The sequence below is a fragment of the Triplophysa dalaica genome, chromosome 2, assembly GCF_015846415.1.
Source record: "Triplophysa dalaica isolate WHDGS20190420 chromosome 2, ASM1584641v1, whole genome shotgun sequence".
Lineage (NCBI taxonomy): Eukaryota > Metazoa > Chordata > Actinopteri > Cypriniformes > Nemacheilidae > Triplophysa > Triplophysa dalaica.
The window spans coordinates 15,443,313-15,463,857 of NC_079543.1; the positions used below are offsets into that span (position 1 = coordinate 15,443,313).

General features: G+C 39.2%; 1 protein-coding gene across 1 annotated transcript in view; it reads left to right on the top strand.

The window, feature by feature from the left end:
• The window catches only part of vps8 (VPS8 subunit of CORVET complex), a 219,927-nt gene that overhangs the window by 142,403 nt on the left and 56,979 nt on the right, over positions 1-20,545 (top strand). The window contains exons 31-34 of the mRNA XM_056731464.1: positions 4,738-4,822; positions 4,900-4,998; positions 5,538-5,627; positions 7,161-7,207. Of these exons, the coding sequence (XP_056587442.1) occupies positions 4,738-4,822; positions 4,900-4,998; positions 5,538-5,627; positions 7,161-7,207 (321 nt within the window). The remainder of the gene's footprint in view (positions 1-4,737; positions 4,823-4,899; positions 4,999-5,537; positions 5,628-7,160; positions 7,208-20,545) is intronic.

A 20,545-nucleotide genomic window follows, 5' to 3' on the forward strand; every position in this document is an offset into this window, starting at 1 on the left:
TTCAGTGCTTAGAAACAAGACGGTCATTGGATAATGCTGCGATTATGTCCCGCCCACGGACGCTCAGCGTCTCTGGGATGAATGGAGGAGTGGGCTGGCCCGGACTCCGAGCGTCTGCGTGATGATTGGAGGGTCTTGCTCATTTTTTGGGGTTGACAGTTTATAAAAACGTATTTCTTTTTTTTTTTAGCTTGTTTGCTATACACATTGTCACATATCAGCTTTAAAACATTTAATTTATTTTTTTATATAAATAATAAATGACAAGGAGGCAGCAGCTTCTCGCAATGCAAAGAGACAGGTTGGTGTGGGCGTGGGCGTGGTCTTCAGATTATGACGCGTATCATTCTGTGTCTCCATTTCCAACTCAGTCCCATCGCGGATTTTGCATGTGTAGTCGAAAGATACGACTTCATCGTATATTTCACACCATTTCACACCACATTCATTATTTCAGTTTAACATAATTCCCACATTTCCTCCCGTTGAGTTAAATATATATATATATAATAGATCGTTCGTTCATTAATTAAAGTCACTGGAAAAGACGCCTAGTTGGTACGACAGGCCGAAAATGAGCTTCCCCTCTTTAAAAGATCAGCAGCTGCCACTGATGACATTGTACCAGTAAACGTCAGGATGATTCCGGGGAAGCGTAAAGCACCCTGGAGAAACACAACAGCAGTACAGACAATGCAGACAACATGCAGAAAAGCTTAGCATATGTGGCGAAACGCAAAAGGCTTAGACTGGTTTCTCCCGAGGTTTTCTTTCTCCATCTATTTATCATCGCAGATTGGGTTCCTCACCACAGGGCATTGTTGGCTGGCTTGCTCAACAGGAGACTGCATTTATTAGATATTATTAGATATTATTTACTAGAATGATCTTGCTTGTTCTATTAACACAATGCACTATGCTGTGTTTTACATTTTCTGTTTTTCTCCTGTAAAGCTGCTTTGGAACAATCCACTTTGTGAAAAGCGCTATATAAATAAAATTGAATTGAATTGAGAAGATTACTCATTAAAGCTACAAAACACATTATTTCTTCTTTTCTTTTGCTCTTCGATTAACATTAGTGACTGGAGTCACAGCAGCAAGTTCACATTTACTTAACATTTAGTCATTTAGCAGACGCTTTTATCCAAAGTAACTTACAAATGAGGTTAATCAATGGAAGCAATTGGGACAACTTAAGGACAACAATGTGCATTTTGTCCATCCTCATTAAAGCAGTGACATAACCGTTTTACATTTACGTTTTACTCTCATCATTCCTTATAAGATGGTGTATAGCACAATAATGTGTTTTATACCATACTCATTTTATGCCAAACTTCTAAGTGATCCTAAATGCAAATGAGCTAAGCGAAACAAAGAAACTTGATTTCGCGCCAAAAATCATCTCATCGCATTAGATCACCCACCTTGGAGGGGCGTGAAACCCCCAGGCTTAAAACATCCGTGAACGGAGCAATTGAGGCTCTTCCGTTTGTTCCCGTTCAAGAACAGCTTCCTGAGACCTGTCTCTCTCTTCGTCAGCCAATCCAGGCTCGAAGAAAGAAGTAGATGGACTCATCCGCTTGCTTTGAAACCATCAGGACTCTGAAAACCCTTTCAACGTGCACAAAAACTTGTCCCAGCACACTCAGGAAACCAATGCAAGTATCTCAACTATATCCTAAATAGCTGCGTTTAAGCTGTAACCCCTTTTAACTAAGGAGACTGTCCTCGATGGTTCATGGAGATGTGAATTAATGTTTGTAATACTGCCACTCTTTGCTTTGTCTATTTCTCAACTCAACTCAACTTTATTTATATAGCGCTTTTTACAATTTTCATTGTTACAAAGCAGCTGTACATGAGACACATTTAATACAAGTATGAATTCTAAAGCAGCCCCCCCGGCCAGGCAGAACAATATGCAAACGGTGGTGAGGAACCCAAAACTCCCATCGAGAAAAAAAACCTCAGGGGAACCCAGGCCCAACCAGGGGATTCCAGTTCCCCTCTGGCAAAAGCTGCTGCCTCTGCACAAGCTCAACAGTGCTTGCACAACAAGGCTTAGTAAAAATATAAAAATTAAGGATTAAAGATTATCATTAACAATCTAATAGCATTTGAAATGTTGTAGGAAAAACAAAGTTGTCGCGTCCTTTATCCAGCTCTATCCTCTTAGCACTTGTCAGGTCACCGCTTACCATTCTCAGCTCTGCCATCAGGTCTGGGCATGAACTGCATCCTACGGTAACCTTGGAACAAAGAGACAAGACTGGCTGAGAGTAGAGTACTGTTCTGCACTCTTTGATGCAACAAGTACATCATTTGTTGTTGGATGTGTTCCTGGTTCCGGTTGATCTAAATAATGCAGCCTAAATCCTCTGAGGATTAATATTATGGAGGTGTAGTGTATGCAAGATTAAAAAGATGAGTCTTTAGTCTAGATTTAAACTGACAGAGTGTGTCTGCCTCCCGGACCGTGCAGGGAAGAATATTCCAAAGTTTAGGCGCTAGATAAGAAAAGGATCTACCACCTGCACTTGATTTTGAAATTCTAGGTATTACCAACTGACAGGACCCCTTAGAGCGTAATGTACGTGGAGGTCTGTAATACAATAGAAGTTCATTCAAATACTGCGGCGCTAGACCATGTAGGGCTTTATAGGTAATAAGCAAGATCTTAAAGTTAATGCGATGCTTTATAGGTAACCAGTGCAAGGTTGACAGAACCGGGGTTATATGCTCATACTTTTTTGTACGTGTAAGAACTCGAGCTGCCGCGTTTTGAACCAGTTGCAGTTTTTGTAATAGGCCCGCAGGGCAACCACCTAGAAGTGCATTACAGTAATCTAGTCTTGATGTCATGAATGCATGAATTAATTTCTCTGCATCTGAAAGTGACAGCATATGACGTAATTTAGATATATTCTTAAAATGGAAAAATGCAATTTTACAGGTGTTTGCGACATGGCTTTCAAATGAGAGAGTACTGTCGAATACAACGCCAAGATTCTTAGCTGATGACGAGGATTTTATGGAGCATCCGTCAATCGTTAAGCAGTATTCTTGGTTGTTACGCATAGCAGTTTTCGGTCCAGTAAGTAACACTTCTGTTTTGTCCGAGTTTAGTAGTAAAAAATTGTTACTCATCCACATTTTTAAGTCAACTATGCAATCCTTTATTCGATGAAACTGCTGGGTTTCATGAGGCATCGAGGAAATATAAAGTTGAGTATCATCAGCATAACAGTGAAAGCTAATTCCGTGTCGCTTTATTATATCTCCTAGAGGTAGCATGTATAATGCGAAGAGCAGGGGTCCCAAGACTGAGCCCTGTGGTACACCGTTCTGGACTTGTGATTTGCGGGACACCTCATTGTTTATTGCTACAAATTGAAAACGGTCAGATAAATAAGACTTAAACCATTTCAATGCTATTCCGTTAATGCCAACGTAATTTTCGAGTCTATGTAGAAGTATGCTGTGGTCAATGGTGTCAAATGCAGCACTGAGGTCTAGCAGCACCAATAACGAAATACAGCCACGGTCAGACGCTAAAAGCAGATCATTTGTAACTCTGATCAAAGCAGTCTCTGTACTGTGACATGCTCGAAATCCAGACTGGAATTCATCATTAATGTCATTCCTTTGGAGGAAGGAGCATAATTGAGTTGAAACTACTTTTTCCAGAACTTTAGATATAAAAGGTAAATTCGATATAGGCCTGTAATTCCCTAGTTCTTTAGGGTCGAGTTTTTTTTTTTTTAAAAGAGGCCTTATAACAGCCACCTTAAATTCTTTAGGCACATGTCCTAATGTCAGAGATGAGTTAATAATACTAAGAAGAGGATCCATAATTTCTGAGAGCATTTCTTCCATGTCTTTACTGGTTTTACGTTTCATGTTTGTTTGTTAGCGTTTGTGATTTGTTAGTTAGTTTGTTTTTCCTTTAGTATTGTCATTAATCCCGCATTTGTCTCCACGCTCGAATTGTTGCTGTGTTTCTTTATCACATATTAACATCACTTAAACTGCTTGATTTCGTTATAATTTCTGAAGCGGTACTGCACGACAGTAAGAGTGTTATGTTTCCAAGGCCAGGAAAGTAATATTTCTTGAGTTTATATACGATCTGTTGATTGCTCGCTGGACGAGTGCATTTAGTTTGTCGCTATTATTAGGTCTACTGCATCAGGTTTAAAGTGTATTAAATAGGTATAGTTAATCACCTTTAATTATAGGTATTTTACTGTGATCAAATCATAGTTTTCCCCGAAATACACTACAATACCAACTGTACAGTTTTATTTTTATACACATTTTAAATCAATTTTATTTCCTTGTTAAAGTCATTTAAATTCCTAAGTCGTATTTGTGGTTTTAAATTGTTACTTTTTAAAGATGTTTTATGCATTATAAACTATATTGTCCTTTGTAAACCATTTTTATGTGAAGCACTTTGAATTGCCTTTGGGTATGTAAAAAAACGTGGCTTGCCTAGTGATAATTTTGTAATGATCATTAAATAAATTGATCTTAGACAAAAATCTAATTTACAAATAGTTTGTAAATTTCTTTATTTTGATGCTTGCCCTGACTCCTGAGCTTTTGTGAGATTCGCCTATATGCCTATATCATAAGTATTACCAAAACTATAAACTATAAGTCGGAGCTATTGGCTATACAAAATAAATTGCATCCTAATGTTGTTTTTTCTTTTTTCCAACTGTTTAGTTACCAAGTCTGTGAGTTAATGTATGACAGAAAACATCATTATGACAAAGTTGTAGACTGCTACCTTAAAGACTCTTTAAGAAAGGTATTCAATTCCACATGTTTACTTTCTTTCTTGTCACTCCTCGTATTTGTGTTTTAAATCTCTTTATTCTACTACAGGAAGAGCTCTTTACCTACATACATTCCTTCCTATCTATGTCGGACTACACCTCAGATGAGAAACAGTCTGTGCGGGTCAAAACACTTCAACACATCAAGGTGAATCAATAAGAGGCCTCAAATGACTTCTTTCCCAGCACTTCAGAGCTCTGTCTCAGAACCATCTTTAGAAATATATGTTTTTTGTGTAAATTACTTCCTACCACCGAATTTGGCTTTTTTTTGTTTACAATATACATTCTTATAGAATGGTTAGTTCCAGACATAATTCTGATGGCGCTGAGCTGTGTGGCGTTATGTTATTCACAAAACACACTTAGCAATGTAAACCATTCTATTGCTATTCACAGTCAATGAGTGACTGTATGTCAAGCGAAAGGAAGGCTTCAAGTGATTTTACTTCATGAAGGTTTTTTGGCTTTAATATTTGTATTGTATGGAAACCGTTTTAGAAAAGCAGTTAGGTACTTGAGACTATTTCCAGGTACTCTACTTTGTGCCTAACAAAGTCCTTTAGCCGTGATTTATTCAAGCACAGCCTTTCCTACCTTATTGCTTAAGTAATACTGCTCTGGTGACACACAATTCGCTGATTTGATGAGTTTAAACTGGTTCTTATTGTGATTTCTGTGTTGCAGGATCTGGTCAACATTAACCCAGTTAAGACAACAGAGCTCATAGTGGTACACTTTTCAGACAAAGTGCAATCTATCGTTACAGATCTGCAGGTATGAATCATTTGTCCCTCTTTCCTTGATATTTTAAGTTTTTTTAAAGGCATGGTTCTTATGATAGACAAATCATTGCATTTTTACCTTTTTATGTACAAACCTTATTTTGTAGCTATAAAATAAGTGGCTAGACATCACTTTAAATCTCTGAAAAATTTGCCTTATCCAGTATTATGACTAATTGAAAAAACAACTGAAATTTATTAGTCAAAAAGTGTATGAGATGCCTATAGAAGTTCCACTATATAATAGTGGTCTAGCTCTTATCGCACACATTCACGATCCATAGGGAGGCACTATCCCAATTTGGACAAGGATCCCCAGTCTGAGGTGTCGATGAAGCGTACAATGTTTTGTACCGATAGATCGAAAAATACCTGAGATACGGCCTCAGATCCATTTTTGGGTCATGCCCGTCACTACTACACACTTACCCCATGGACACACAAAGCACATAAAATGAGCACTCTCACTATGGACTTCAAACTGCACCTAATCTGCACATAAAAAACTGTAAATCCTTCTATGCACCGTTGCACAAAATGTCAATGCCTTTTTTTGACATTCTAAAATGTTTATATTGATATAGTCTCATCTGTTTGTTGTATGGTTTAATCTTTGTTGTATTTTACATATTTTTCAGTTTTTTTAAGTCTTGTTTCGTAACTGTTATGTACCAGCCTACCAAGCAAATTCCTCGTACATGTGAACTTATTGTACTAGGCAATAAACATTTCTGATTCTGACACCATCGGTTGAAGACCCATAGTTTAATTGATTTAAACTACGCATTTTGAGTTTCATAGTAAATTCCAACGTAGAAAATCACTTGCCCTCCATTTGCACGCATAAAAACCCCAAGATTGCAAACATATACATGGAGATATATGTGCACGCACTCTCTTGTGTACAGAGTCCTTCAGCACTGTACTGTCTGGCTTTCTCAATTCCAGTCCTCGTACCATCACTCCCAGAATTTTTTTGTCTGCTCCCTATATAAAACAGCTGATGTAACTTATCAGGCCCTTCTCGAAATAGGCTTGTTTGACTTCTTGGTTCCGCCACAGACCGGTGAGCAAGTGCTGATCTGTTATGTACCAGCTGATAAATACAACAATCCTCTGACTCACAGTACTCAGCTCAATAGGCTTATTTTAAGATTATGTGAATGTATGTCTGGGATATGGTACGGCCACGCGAAGCCCATGATTGTTGTTTGTCAATAAATGGATCTCTAGTGTTGTGTGTATTGGGTTTGCATTATGTCTCACACACACTGTTTGTAAGTTACTAATTGTAAAGCCTTGATTGTTTAAACCCAAGCACAGATGAGAAGATGAAGGATATACAGAATAAAGGGAAAAAAATTGAGTCTTATGTAGCACTTTATAGTAAGGTGGTATTTATTAACAAATGTTAATTTTTGCATTCACAAATATATTTTCAAAACAAAGTTTGTAGCTGTTTTACATTTTTAATGACAACAAATTTCTGTTAATAATATTTTAATTTTGAATTCTGTATCTGCAGGATGATTATTTGGTTTTCCAGTTTCTGATGTGCCTCCTGGACCCCAGGTAATAAACCGTGTCTGTGCAACCCAAATGATGTCGAGTGAATGAAGAATTAGGAGTCGTTTATTTTATATAACGTCTTTCTGAATAAGAAGTAGTTGTTAAATTAGGTAGCACATAGGGATCTTGGGATACTAGGATCAAACTTTTTGTGCCCCTGATCCAATTCAATTCATTTTATTTAGAGTATCTGCCGATATGAGTCCCGATCTGATACCTGTATTTTCCTAGTGCTAGGTGCACGCTTCAGGTATATAAAGGTTATTAAAATATTACTATTTAATAGTAATAGCAAACCTATGTTCAATAAATGTCGCTCGAGGCATCGAAACGACGTTGAACTCCGACGTTGATCCGGAATCATTTTGCTCATCGGGGTGATGTTGAATCATCGTCAGTCTAAGGTTGCCACCTGAATACAAAAACGCATTCTCTGTGAATGTCTGTAACGGGGACTGTAGCTCACAGCATGCACAATCTGTGTGCAGTAATATTGAACATTCTGTATTGAAAACAGGTCGCACCAAACAAAATATGCACTCGCACAAATGCTTCCAAATTCAGCATATTTTGAGGTCTCACATGTTACATTTCAGGAGCATATGCGACTAAAATGGTCACAATTTCGACCCCTAAACTTATTTTGTGCTTAATATGGTTGCATTCATATAAAATCCTTTTTTACAAGCTGCGAGATGCGCAGTTGACACCATACCACACAAACACTAAATGAAATGGTGAAGAGCCTTTGTCTAAAGTGTTGCGACATCGCCTCACTCCTAGACCATACAGTGCAAGAGTGAACTAACGTTAAGTTCCTGTTTTCTGCAGACGCTTCCCACAGTTTTCACATTCACCTTTTTTGTTATCTCTCAAAAAACATAGAATGCGTTGCAGATTTTTTTTAATATATTTTTTATTTACATTTTCAAATTGAACAAACAAACAAACAAAAAGGGCTCGGAAACAACAATGACCAGTTATTACAGTCACATTTGACCCAGCGGTAGGAGGAAAGGTTGTTGACACAGGAACTCAGCTATATTACTTAATTTGAGTTTTTTCAAATTTAGTTAGGAATGGATTCCAAGAACAGGAAAAGGTGTGCGTTTGACTGGCGCAGAGTTTTTCCATTTGTATTATGGCTAGCATATCAGTTATCCATGCCTGAAAGGAGGGAGGAAAGGGAGACTTCCATTCTCTCAATATCAGTCTCTTGGCAACTATCAATCCCAGTTCCAATGGTTGCCACATTGTAGTTGGAATTGTCCTTGTAGCTTGTGAGTAGCCAAAAATAGCAAGTCCTGGCTCGGGCTGAAGGGGCCTCTTATACGCTTGGGAGTAACAGTCAAATATTTTAGACCAGAAGTTTGCCAGCGAAGAGCAGAACCAAAAAGCATGGGGCAGTGTACCCTCTGACATTTTACATCTGTCACACTCTGGGGAAACAGATAGGTATATTCTGTGTAATCTGACTTTGGAATAATGTAAGTGATGGACGATTTTAAATTGAATTAATTGGTGTCTGCTGTTTATAGAGCAGGAACGAATCTTAGACAAACAGGTGTTCCACATGGATTCAGGCAGTTCCACACCTAGTTCCTCCCTCCATGCATCCCTAGTTTTCACAGTGTGCGCAGCAATACATTCACCAAATAGACATACAATTCTTGAAATGAGACTCTTGGGGAAAGGAGGGCTCTTACAAATGTCATAAATTTCATGCTCCAGGGGCAGATTTTGAAAATCTTCAATCTCTGACTGGGTGAAATGCCTGACCTGCAAGTACCGAAAGAAATGGGAATTTGGGATATTATATTTCCCTTCCAATTTGTTAAATGATGCAAATTTGCCATCAATGTTGCCAGAACATTAACGCCCTGACATTGGCAGCCCAGTAATAGTGTTTAAATACAGGTAGGCCCAACCCTCCCTCTGGTTCTGACTTCTGCAAGTATGCCTTTGAAATTCTGGCATTTTTGCCATTCCAAATATAGGGCAGGATAATTGAGTCCAAGTCCTTAAAAAAGGCTGCGGTGAAATAAATGGGGAGATTATGACACAAGTATAAAAATTTGGGAAGGGAGATAATTTTAATTGAATTTATGCGTCCGTTCATTGATAGGGGAAGTATTTTCCAACATTCAATATTTTGCATTCATTTTGAAATAAATTCTGCGAAATTTAATTTAAATATTATTGTGGGATCCTTAGGTATAGTCAAACCAAGGTAGGTGAAATGATCATTAACTATTTTGAATGGGATACTTTGCAAAAACCTGGTGAATAAGTGCCGGAAAGAGGCATAAACTCACTCTTTGACCAGTTGATCGTGTACCCTGATATTTTACCATAAGACTCGATCATCTCAAGAAGAGGGGGAATTGATTTTTCAGCATTGTATAGATACAATATTACATCGTCAGCATATAGACTAATAAGCGTTTCCACACCTCCAACCTGAAGCCCCTTCACCTGTGGTTGCTCTCTTATTTTTGCTGCAAGAGGTTCCAGTGCAATAGCAAAGAGCGCCAGAGACAATGGACAGCCTTGTTGAACCGAGCATTGTAAGAGAAAAGGAGCTGACCGATCACCATTCGTCAGAACAGAACAGCATGGTTTTGCGTATATCAGTTTCACCCAAGAAATGAAAGTCTCCCCGAATCCGAACCTTCGCAGTGACTCAAACATATAAGGCCACTCGACCTGATCGAAAGCCTTCTGTGCGTCAAGGGATAAGATAGAGGCTCCATTAGTGCCCTAAAATCGGAGTAAATAGTATTGAGCAGACGCCTGACATTAGAGAAGGAGAGTCTACCGGGGATAAACCCTATCTGGTCGAGATGGATGATAGAAGTCAGATAGTTGTTTAATCTTGTAGCTAGGGCTGCACCGATACTACTTTTTCCTTTCCGATCCGATTTCGATATCTGAATTCTGCGTATCGGCCGATTCCGATTCTGATCCGATACTAGCACTGTTTTTCATGATCAAAGTAGACTTGCATATTTTAACTTTTATTGCCAGAGATGAATAGTTAAGCATGTTTACTTTCAAGTACATTTTAAACTATCTGTACTTTCCTACAGTACTTTCCTATCTGTGCTTTCCTACAGTATGAATCACATCATACTTATTCCACTACAGTCCATAAATAAATTGTTTTTTTTTTACTTTAAATCCATGAGTCCATTAAAATCTACCATTTTCCTTTACTTAAGTATTTTTACTTAAAAGTATGATTTTTTTAAATGTAATTAAGTGCTGTATTAAACTTAAAAATACAAACAAAACAAAAATGTGGTCTCATAAAGCACAGATACTTACAAAATATTTAACAAATAAATCTCTGTTTATTACACAAAGCTATCACATTATAAAAGTGTCCAAACTCGCTCATGCACATCCTGGACACAAAATGATGCGCTTAATACATTCGCTTCTACGTTATTTAAAGTCATGCGCATTGGACGCAGAATGATGCGCTTAAAGCACCCGCTTCACTCACGAGCATCCCGGATAGAGATGATCCTGTTGTCGCGGGGATCTTTGCTTCCCAAGTTCAAAACAGTTATAACACAAAGAGAATATATATGTTATGTGTTTAAATCATAGAAAATTGAATCCATCCTAAAGTTTAAAGTTATGTATGAATGACGCATAACATAGACCGCTTCCAGTGCTTGAATCTAATAACATTACACTCAGCGAGTACCGTCTCCGGCAAAATGTGTTTTAAACAAAACCACCCTCTATTATCTAGTGATTATTAAGAATATTGAAAACATTGGAACGAGAAAGATCCTGACTGTTCCCGGACTCACGCATGCTGGATTGAGATTGACAGATTACCGCACCAGCGGAGGTCAGAGTTTTTTAATTATGCTATATTGGTTTATTCCTCGCATAAAGCTATCGAAATACATGACATCGAAAACAGTACATGACAACGTTTATGGTAATTTCCTGATAGTTAGTCATTTATGAAGCTTTATAGTAACATCCACGGGTATCGCAACGGATCGGACTAAAGAGAACCCGTCAGTCCGATACCCGATCCAGCAAAAAAGACCCGGATCGGCCTCAATTCCGATCCAGAGTATCGGATCGGTGCATCCCTACTTGTAGCCAAGATTTTAGTTATTACTTTGCGATCAAAGTATTGAAGTGCAATTGGCCTTAAACTTGCAGGGTCGGTTTCATCTTTGCCCTTTTTTTAAATTATGGAAATGTTTGCTTCATAAAGGGTTTCTGGCAATTTTCCATATTTTTTTTAATTATGCATCATCCTAAGCATAAGTGGTGCAAGAATATCACAAAATCTCTTATAGAATTCTGCGCAGTAACCATCAGGCCCAGCAGCCTTGCCTGACGGAAATAACTTTATGACATTGATGGTTTCCTGCAGTGTAAAGTCTGAATCCAGACATTCCGCAGCAGCACCACTCAATTTAGGCAATAATATAGAGTCAAAGAAATCATACAGATTAGATTGTGAAACATTGTGCCGGGAGGAGTAAAGCACAGAATAGATCTCCCTAAATCGATGGTTTACGTCAGAAGGATTGGTTAGAAGAATACCAGTTTTTTTGACTTAATACTACGAATTGCTCTTGAGGCCTGGGCACTCTTAAGCTGCTGTGTTAACAGTTTACCAGGTTTATCCCCGATCTCAAAGGGTTTCTGCTTCAATTTCAAAAGTAAGTTCTTTACTTGGCCATTATCATTTAATTATATGAAATCTTTAAATTTAGAAGTTATATTTTGAACAAAGTTATCATCGCTTAGAAGGTTTGGGTTAAAGCGCCAGGAATAAGTCTCCTTTGGTATTGAAATATTTAATGATATTGCTAAAGGGCTGTGGTTAAGAGATCAAAATATTATGGTATTTGGAATCGGTGATTTGAGAAATAAGGTTAGAGCCAGTGAAAAAATAATAAATCCTACTGTAAGTTTTATGAACGTTTGAATAGAATGAATAATCTTAGCTCGTAGGATGGTGAATCCTCCAAATATCCACTAGATTCCTGGTTCTCAAAAGGTTGTTTAGAAGCTTTACAGATGCAATTTCAGGTGCTGGTCGTGTGGATAATCTATCTAAGACAGGATCCAGATAGCAATTAAAATCCCCGGCTATTATGATGTTTGAGTCACTGTCGTCTGGAAGCAGATCAAAAACCTTTCTGAAAAAATTTGGCTTGTCTGTGTTCGGGCCATATATATTAAGCAGGGTTAGTGGGAATGAGTTTATCGTACCAGAGACCAATGAATATCTACCAAGAGGGTCATTGTTAATAGAGGTTACCTGTAGTGGGATATTTTTTCGGAACAATGTCTTTGTACTCCTCACCTGCTTGCCGCCACGCACGCTCGACACCATCTGAACCAAATAAGTTTATCTTGGTCTCAACAGACCACAGGACATGGTTCCACTAATCCATGTCCTCAGTCTGCTTGTCTTCAGCAAACTGTTTGCTGGCTTTCTTGTGCATCATCATTACAAGAGGCTTCCTTCTGGGACGACAGCCATGCAGACCAATTTTATGCAATATGTGGCGTATGGTCTGAGCAATGACAGGCTGACCCCCCACCCCTTCAACCTCTGCAGCAATGCTGGCAGCACTCATACGTCCCTTTCCCAAAGACAATCTCTGGATATGATGTTCAGCACGTGCACTCAACTTCTTTGGTCAACCATGGTGAGGCCTGTTTGAGTAGAACCTGTCCTGTTAAACTGCTGTATGGTCTTGGCCACTGTGTTGCAGTTTAGTTTCAGGGTCTTGGCAATCTTCTTATTGCCTAGGCTATCTTTCTGTAGAGCAACAATTCTTTTTTTCAGATCCTCAGAGAGTTCTTTGCCATGAGGTGCCATGTTGATCGTCCAGTGACCATTACGAGAGAGTGAGAGCGATAACACCATATTACACTCACCTGCTCCCCATTCACACGAGATCTTGTAACACTAACAAATCACATGACATCAGGGAGGGAATATTGCTAATTGGACCCAATTTGGACATTTTCACTTAGGAGTGAAGTCATTTTGTTGTCAGCGGTTTAGACATTAATGGTGTGTTGAGTTATTTTGAGAGGACAGCAAATGTACACTGTTATACAAGCTGTACACTTAGTTTAAGGTCAGTTCATCTTTGTTCATTTCCCGAAGGCAATTTGGTTGCAGCACACAAGTAAACACATAAACGCAATACATTACAATACAAATACATTTAATTGCTAAAAAGTTCTTACCTTACATTAAGAAATTAAGAAACCTTTACAGCTGAGGGGATAAATGAATGCCTAAATCGATTTGTTTTACTAATCGAGGTTCTTAAACGAATGCCAGAAGGGAGTGGGTTAAACTCATGAAACAATGGGTGGGAATTGTCCAACAAAATGCTCTGTGCTTTACCCAGAACCTGTCTATGATATAACTGGGCCATAGTCATCTGCTTATTCCCTGTTGTTATACTTCCCTGGTTAACAATCCTCTCAAGACAGTTCTTGTTTTTCACATTTAGAGAATTAAACCAGGACAACAGTGAAAAAGATTACAGTGACTCAATATAGGGTCTGTAGAACATGCACATCAATGTATTCCCCACATTAAATGACCTTAGTTTCCGCAAACAATACAATCTTTGCTGCCGCCTCTTAGACAAAGCCTCAGTATTGGGAGAAAAGGACAATTTATCGTCCAAAACTGTACCCAAGTACTTGTACTGTTCAACGCTCTAAATACCTACTCCATTTATGCTCATTTGCTTATCATAAACAGATTTGCTCCTAGGGTTAAAATAATAATCATCTCCTTAGTTTTAGAAACATTAAGTTTTAAGAAAGCATTCTGACACCACATAATAAATTCATCAACCACATGACTATGCATAGAGTCCTCCTCACTCATTAAACTAACGATTACCGTATTGTCAGCCAATTTTACAATATGCCTAACCCTATAACTACTTTTACAGTCTCTTTCAGTATTCACAAGTATGTCGATTACTTTACCTATTTGCTGAGACCTGGATAAAACCAGAGCATAGTGCCACACTGGCTGACCTCTTCATCATTATACTTTCTCCACAGCCTACGCTTATCAGGCGGGAGAAGGAGGATCCGGTCTACTTATCCCAAAAGATTGGAAATTCAAACAGCTAGCACCCTCCTTTGACAACAGCTCCTACTTATCACAAGCTGTTACTATCATCCGTCCTGTTAAAATTCATTTCATAGTTATCTTACGTCCCCCATGTCAGCTTGGACATTTCTTGGAGGAGTTGGATGTAATTCAGTCAACAAGTACAAAATTCTAAAGCTGATGTTCCCCTATTCAATTCAATTTTATTTATATAGCGCTTTCACAATGTGCATCCTTCCAAAGCAACTTCACAGGGTCAAACAGGAAAAACAGAAAAGGTTAAACACAGCACTGTGCATGGTGTTTATAGAACGAGCAAGATCATTCTAACAAATAATATCTAATCAATAAATAAATAAATACAGTCTCCCGGTGAGCAAGCCAACACTGCCCTGCTGTGGCGAGGAACCCAAACTCGGGTAAAACCAGGCTCAGCCGGGAGGGCCAGATCCCCTCTGATGTGTCATAGCTGCACTCAGTGACCCCAACCAAAAGCCACCGAGCAAATATCCACGAGGAAGAGCCCACCATCCGCAACCCAGGAAGTCCCACTCGCCGAAAACCGTGCAGGTTCAACCAGGTCCCACTCCACGATCGACACCAGAAAACAGAGGAACAACCAGGGAAAATAGGAATGGCATTTTGTAACTTTATTCCTCTGTTGTTCCTTTGTTATTCTAGGTGTTATGAAAAGTCCTGAGTTTTGAGATCTTAGAGAGCGTGATGGGCTGTAATGTGATACAAGCTCAGTTAAGTAGGGGCTAAACCATTTAAGGCTTTGTAAGTAATTAAAATGGTCATATTTTCTTGACCTGGTAAGAACTCTGGCAGCTGCATTCTGAACTAACTGTAGTTTGTTTATTGATGATACAGGACAACCACTAAGTAGAGCATTACAGTATTCAAGTCTTGAGGTCACAAATGCATGAATAAGTTTTTCTGCGTCAGCATCACATAAAATATTTCGTGATTTGGCAACATTTCTAAGGTGGAAGAAGGCTGTTTTTGTGATATTTGACACTTTTTTAAATAACAGGTTGCCGTCTAATATAACAACTAGGTCTTTAACTGTATTTGTTGGAGTAACAGTGCAGCCTTCAATTTGCAGGTTGCAATCTGAGATATTCTGTTTACGTGTTTTTGGTGCTCTTAATCAGCGGTTCTCAACCCTGGTCCTCGCGCGCCCCCCCAGCTCTGCATGTTTTTTGTATCTCTCTTGTTTAACACACCTGATATAAATCTCTAGTTCATTAGAAGAGAGCTCAATGAATGAACCGCGTTCCGATTGACGTGTTCCCTGAACTGTGTTCATTGCTCTCGAATACCTGCACACAGGAAATCGGCTGACATTAATTTTAGAACACGAATTTTACATCGCAGGGCTCTTGCGGGCATATTGAACAAATCTCCGAACCGGTAGGAGAAGCATACAAAATATGCAGGCAGGGGGGCGCGAGGACCAGGATTGAGAACCGCTGCTATAAGTAATATTTCTGTTTTGCTAGAGTTTAAAAGATAGAAATTACTAGTCATCCAATGTTTTATGTCTTCGATGCACTCTGCCAGTTTGGATAGCTTGAAGGAATCATCTGGTCTTGATGAGATGTATAGCTGAGTATCATCTGCATTGGAAGCTAATTCCATGTTTTCTAATAATCTTGCCAATGGGCATCATGTATATGGAGAAAAACAGGGGTCCTAAAACCGATCCCTGAGGTAATCCATAATTTACTTGCGTGAGATTTGTCGATTTCACATTTAAATGGACATATTGATATCTGTCTGTAAAGTCAGACCATTGTAGTGCCTGTCCCTTAATACCGTTATAATTGTGTAAACGATCTAAATGGTCTACAGTATCGAAAGCAGCACTAAAGTCAAGCAGGACTAAGAGTGAGATGTTACCTTTATCTGATGCAATAAGAAGGTCATTTGTAATTCTAACGAGCGCAGTTTGCGGTATGAAGCCAGACTGAAAATTTTCATGTATGTTATTATTTTGTAGGAAAGTACACAACTGAGTGGACACTACTTTTTCTAGTATTTTAGACAAGTACGGGAGATTTGAAATCGGTCTATAGCTTCCAAGTTCGTTGGGGTCTAAGTTTGTTTTTTGATAAGAGGCTTAATTAAAGCAAGCTTAAAGGGTCCTGGGACATGTCCTTGATTAATTGACGAGTTAATAATGTTATAAATGGGCTCAATTGCAACAGGTAGCTCTTTTAATAAGGTAGTCGGAATGGGGTCTAATAAGCATGTTGTCGGTTTGGATGTTACAATAAGTTTAATTAAATCTTCCTGATTTACAGGAGAAAAACACTGTAGCTTTTCTTTTTGGGTGATGGTCGATACTAATTCTGCAGACACACTTCGAGGTTTGGTTTTAGTCATGTTGTCTCGTATTTTTTCGATTTTCTCTGCAAAAAAATTCATGAATCCATTGCTACCAAGCTGCTGCGGAATAGCCAGGTCAGGTGAAGTCTGTTTGTTTGTTAGTTTAGTAACTGTACTAAATAAAAACTTTGGATTGTTTTTGTTAGTTTATACAAGGTAACGGAAGTGCTCGGCTTTTGATGCTTTTAGTGCCTTTTTGTAACAGTTTGCACTCTCTTTCCATGCAATTTTAAATATCTCTAATTGGGTTTGTTTCCAATTGCGCTCCAGTTTATGTGTTTCTCTTTTTAGGGCGCGAGTGGTGCTATTGTACCATGGTGCTATGATCTTTTCATTAATCTTTTTTAACTTCATAGGTGCGACCGCTACTAATGTAATAGAGAAAATAGTGCCCATGTTGCTGGTCATGTCATCAAGTAATGCTATATTTGTTGGCAAGGTTATTAAAGGAGTCAGATCTGGCAAGTTCTTTACGAAACTATCTTTAGTAGTTGAGGTGATTGTTCTACCCTGTCGATAACGAGATATACAACTGATTTCTTCAGTGCGTAGTGTATGTGTTATAAGATGGTGATCCGGAAAATCGTCACTTTGAGGTATAATATTGATATTGGTTAGATCGGCTCCGTGAGATATAATCAAGTCTAGTGTATGATTAAGTCAATGATTAGGTCTATTGATGTATTGTGTTACACCAAAAGAGTGTAGTAGGTCTTTAAACAGCACTGCTAATGGATCGTTAGCACTATCTACGTGGATATTAAAATCTCCGACAATCAGTACTTTATCGACGTTAACCAATAGGTCCGAATAGAAGTCTGCGAACTCTATCAGAAAATTAGTGTAAGGCCCAGGGGGTCTATACACAGTAGCCAATGTAAGAGAGAGCAATGTTTTTTTACTTTTGTTTGGAACAATTATGTTCAACGCAAGCACTTCAATTGTATGCTTTGTTCTCTGAATTACGGTAAGAAAGTCTCTAAAGATTGTTACAATGCCACCACCTCGACCAACCGGACGAGGCTCATGCATATAACTGAGCTTGGTGGAGTAGACTCATTTAGACCGAAGTAATCATTTGGTTTAAGCCATGTTTAGTAAGGCAGAGTATAAAAAAAACTGTTGTCTGTGATCATTTCATTTACAATAACTGCCTTTGGATTTAGTGATCTTATATAAAGTAGCCCAATCTTTAGGCATTGGTTTTTCTCATTAAATATATTGTCTTTTGGTTTATTCACGATAAGGTTTTTTATCTGACTTTTACATAAATTATTATTTGGTTGTATTATTTGGGGGACAGACACAGTCTCTATGCATTTGGAAGCAGTAACATTCTTAACAGTTGGGTGAGAGGAACACAGACTATGGTTAAAGTTTGTACTTACTAGTCAAATGGTGCGTAGCGTCTATGAGATGTTGTCAGACAGAATTTCCGCTCCAATGCTGCTGGGGTGCAGGCCGTCGGGGCGGAAAAGCCTTGGTCGCTCCCAAAATAGATCAAAATTATTAATTAATCAAAGAGTAGCTTATGTTCAATACACCATGACTGTGATGTTCTGTTGTTTATCTGGGGAAAGGGAGACCTCTACTGGTGACCCTTAGCGTAACGTAATGTCTATTTTGTACTATCAGTCTTGCCGTAGTTGACAAGAGACATGTTGAAGTAAACGGTCACGTATTTTATCTCTCTGGACTTAAGTTGGCCAGAAAAACGTTTTCCTGTAAGTACAGACTCATACAGTTATCTTGTCATTAAGTACTAAGATTACTAGTTATGATATCCTCTGTTAACAAGTTTAAGTTTGTTTTAAATGTGTATTTGCTCGTTTATGCTAAAATGCTAGCATCTTAACGGAATTTCCCATTGAAGTTAGCCTTAAACTAACACATTTGTTTCTTCATGCTTTAAACAGACAATATTTCAACTACGTCTGTACCTATGTGAAATACTGAGATGTATTCTTGTGTTTTTGTAGTTTTACAGTACTTCCTGAGTAAAGTTTTGGAAAGGATATACAAGCTTCCTTCCTTGTCTCAGGGAAACTATTAGCTATCTGCAGAACTAATGTTACGGGCTAGATCACGTCACCCACACTCAGAAGCAGGGGCAGAATAATGACAATTATAACCAATTATTAAGCGTAAGTAGTCTACTGAACTTTCGTTGCCTTGTCGGTAAGTAGGAAGCGGCCCTGATACGTAATTCTCACCGCGGGCGATGCGTTGCGTACAGTATCGACACGATTCCTGAAGTCCCTCTTCAGGATCTCCGACTGCCGCATTCTCATATCATTCACCCCCACGTGTAACACTACGGCTCCCACTCTTGCATCGCCCTTCAGGATCGCAGTTACCTATGCAGAGACATCGAGAACACGGGCGCCAGGAAAACAGTGAGTGCGCACCTTACCTTGATTGAAGGAAGCGCATACGCTCCAGACGATTGAGTCTCCGATGACCACAGTGTTGCGTTTCGTCTCGCAGAGGGTGGCAAAGCGGTTAGTGGTAGGGATCTCGAAGACCGGTGGCGGCGGTGGGGTAGAGGTCATCGCTCCGGTCCTGGATTTTGCCTTTCGCCGTGTGGGTGCCGTTGAAGGAGTGAAGTTCATTTGGGCTCGTCGTGTTCTTGAAGCCTGGGCTCTCTGCATAGAAACGCAGAATAGACGTGGTAGGAGTATTACAATCATGTCGAAAACTTACCGCAGCTTTGCAAGCTTCAGCTCGGGATGTTTCTGTTTTACGTTCTCGCAGATGTATTTGCCTCTCGAGTAGATCGTGGATCTGCTTCTCAAATGCTTCCAGTTCTGACTGAAGTGCGAAGAAAGATTTGTCATCCGCACTCAGAGGTAACGTTAAACACATATCTGAATCATTAGCCATTTGTGGTGTAATAATGAGAACAGTGAGTTAAGCAGTAGGAGCAACATTCAGAAACTAAAGGCTGGGAATGCTAACAGCCTGAGGGCTAACTTTCACTGGCCCTCACAGATGTACAAACATAATGCAACACCTGCGCCATCTGCCAAAAGATCAGTTGTGTGTCCCAGTGAGGTAAAGCACCCTGCAACCTCTCCCTAGCCCTGCAACCCACCGCTGTCCCTTTCAGTCGAATCGCCATGTATATTGTAGGGCCATTGGAAATTAGTAGTGCTGGTCACCGATACATCTTGGTGGTAAGTGATTATGTGACAAGATACCCTGAGGCCTTCCCACTCTGATCTGTCACTACACCTATCATCATCCAATTATAAAAAAATTGGAAAAGCACAGTTTTTCACCGCTCTAGAGCTCTGTAAGGGATATTGGCAGCTGACCCTTGATCCAGCTTCCAGACCAAACACACCTTTCCAGATCCCACTGTATCAATTTACAGTCCTTCCTTTAAGCTTTTATGGTGCGCCTGCTACATTCCAAAGATTAATGGATCAAGTTCTCAGAGGTTGCAAAGACTGTTCAGCCACCTACCTTGATGATGTAGTGATTCACTTTGACTCTTGGAAAGAAAACTTACAACATGTACAACAGACTTAACAGAGAATCCAGGTGTAGGGGTTTAAACTGAATGTGGCCATATGTGAGTGTGTACGTCAACAAACCAGCTACCTGGGATACCACCTTGGTAACAGACAGCTACGCCCACAAGTGAACTTGGTGGAAGCGATTCGACAGTGCCCGAGACCACGGAGCAAGAAGGAAGTGAGGTCCTTTTTGTGCTGATTCTGAAGATTTGTGCCAGGTTTCGCCTCCATTGCAGTGCCCCTGTTCAACTTGTTAAAGCGGTGAACAACCCATTGCTGTGGACA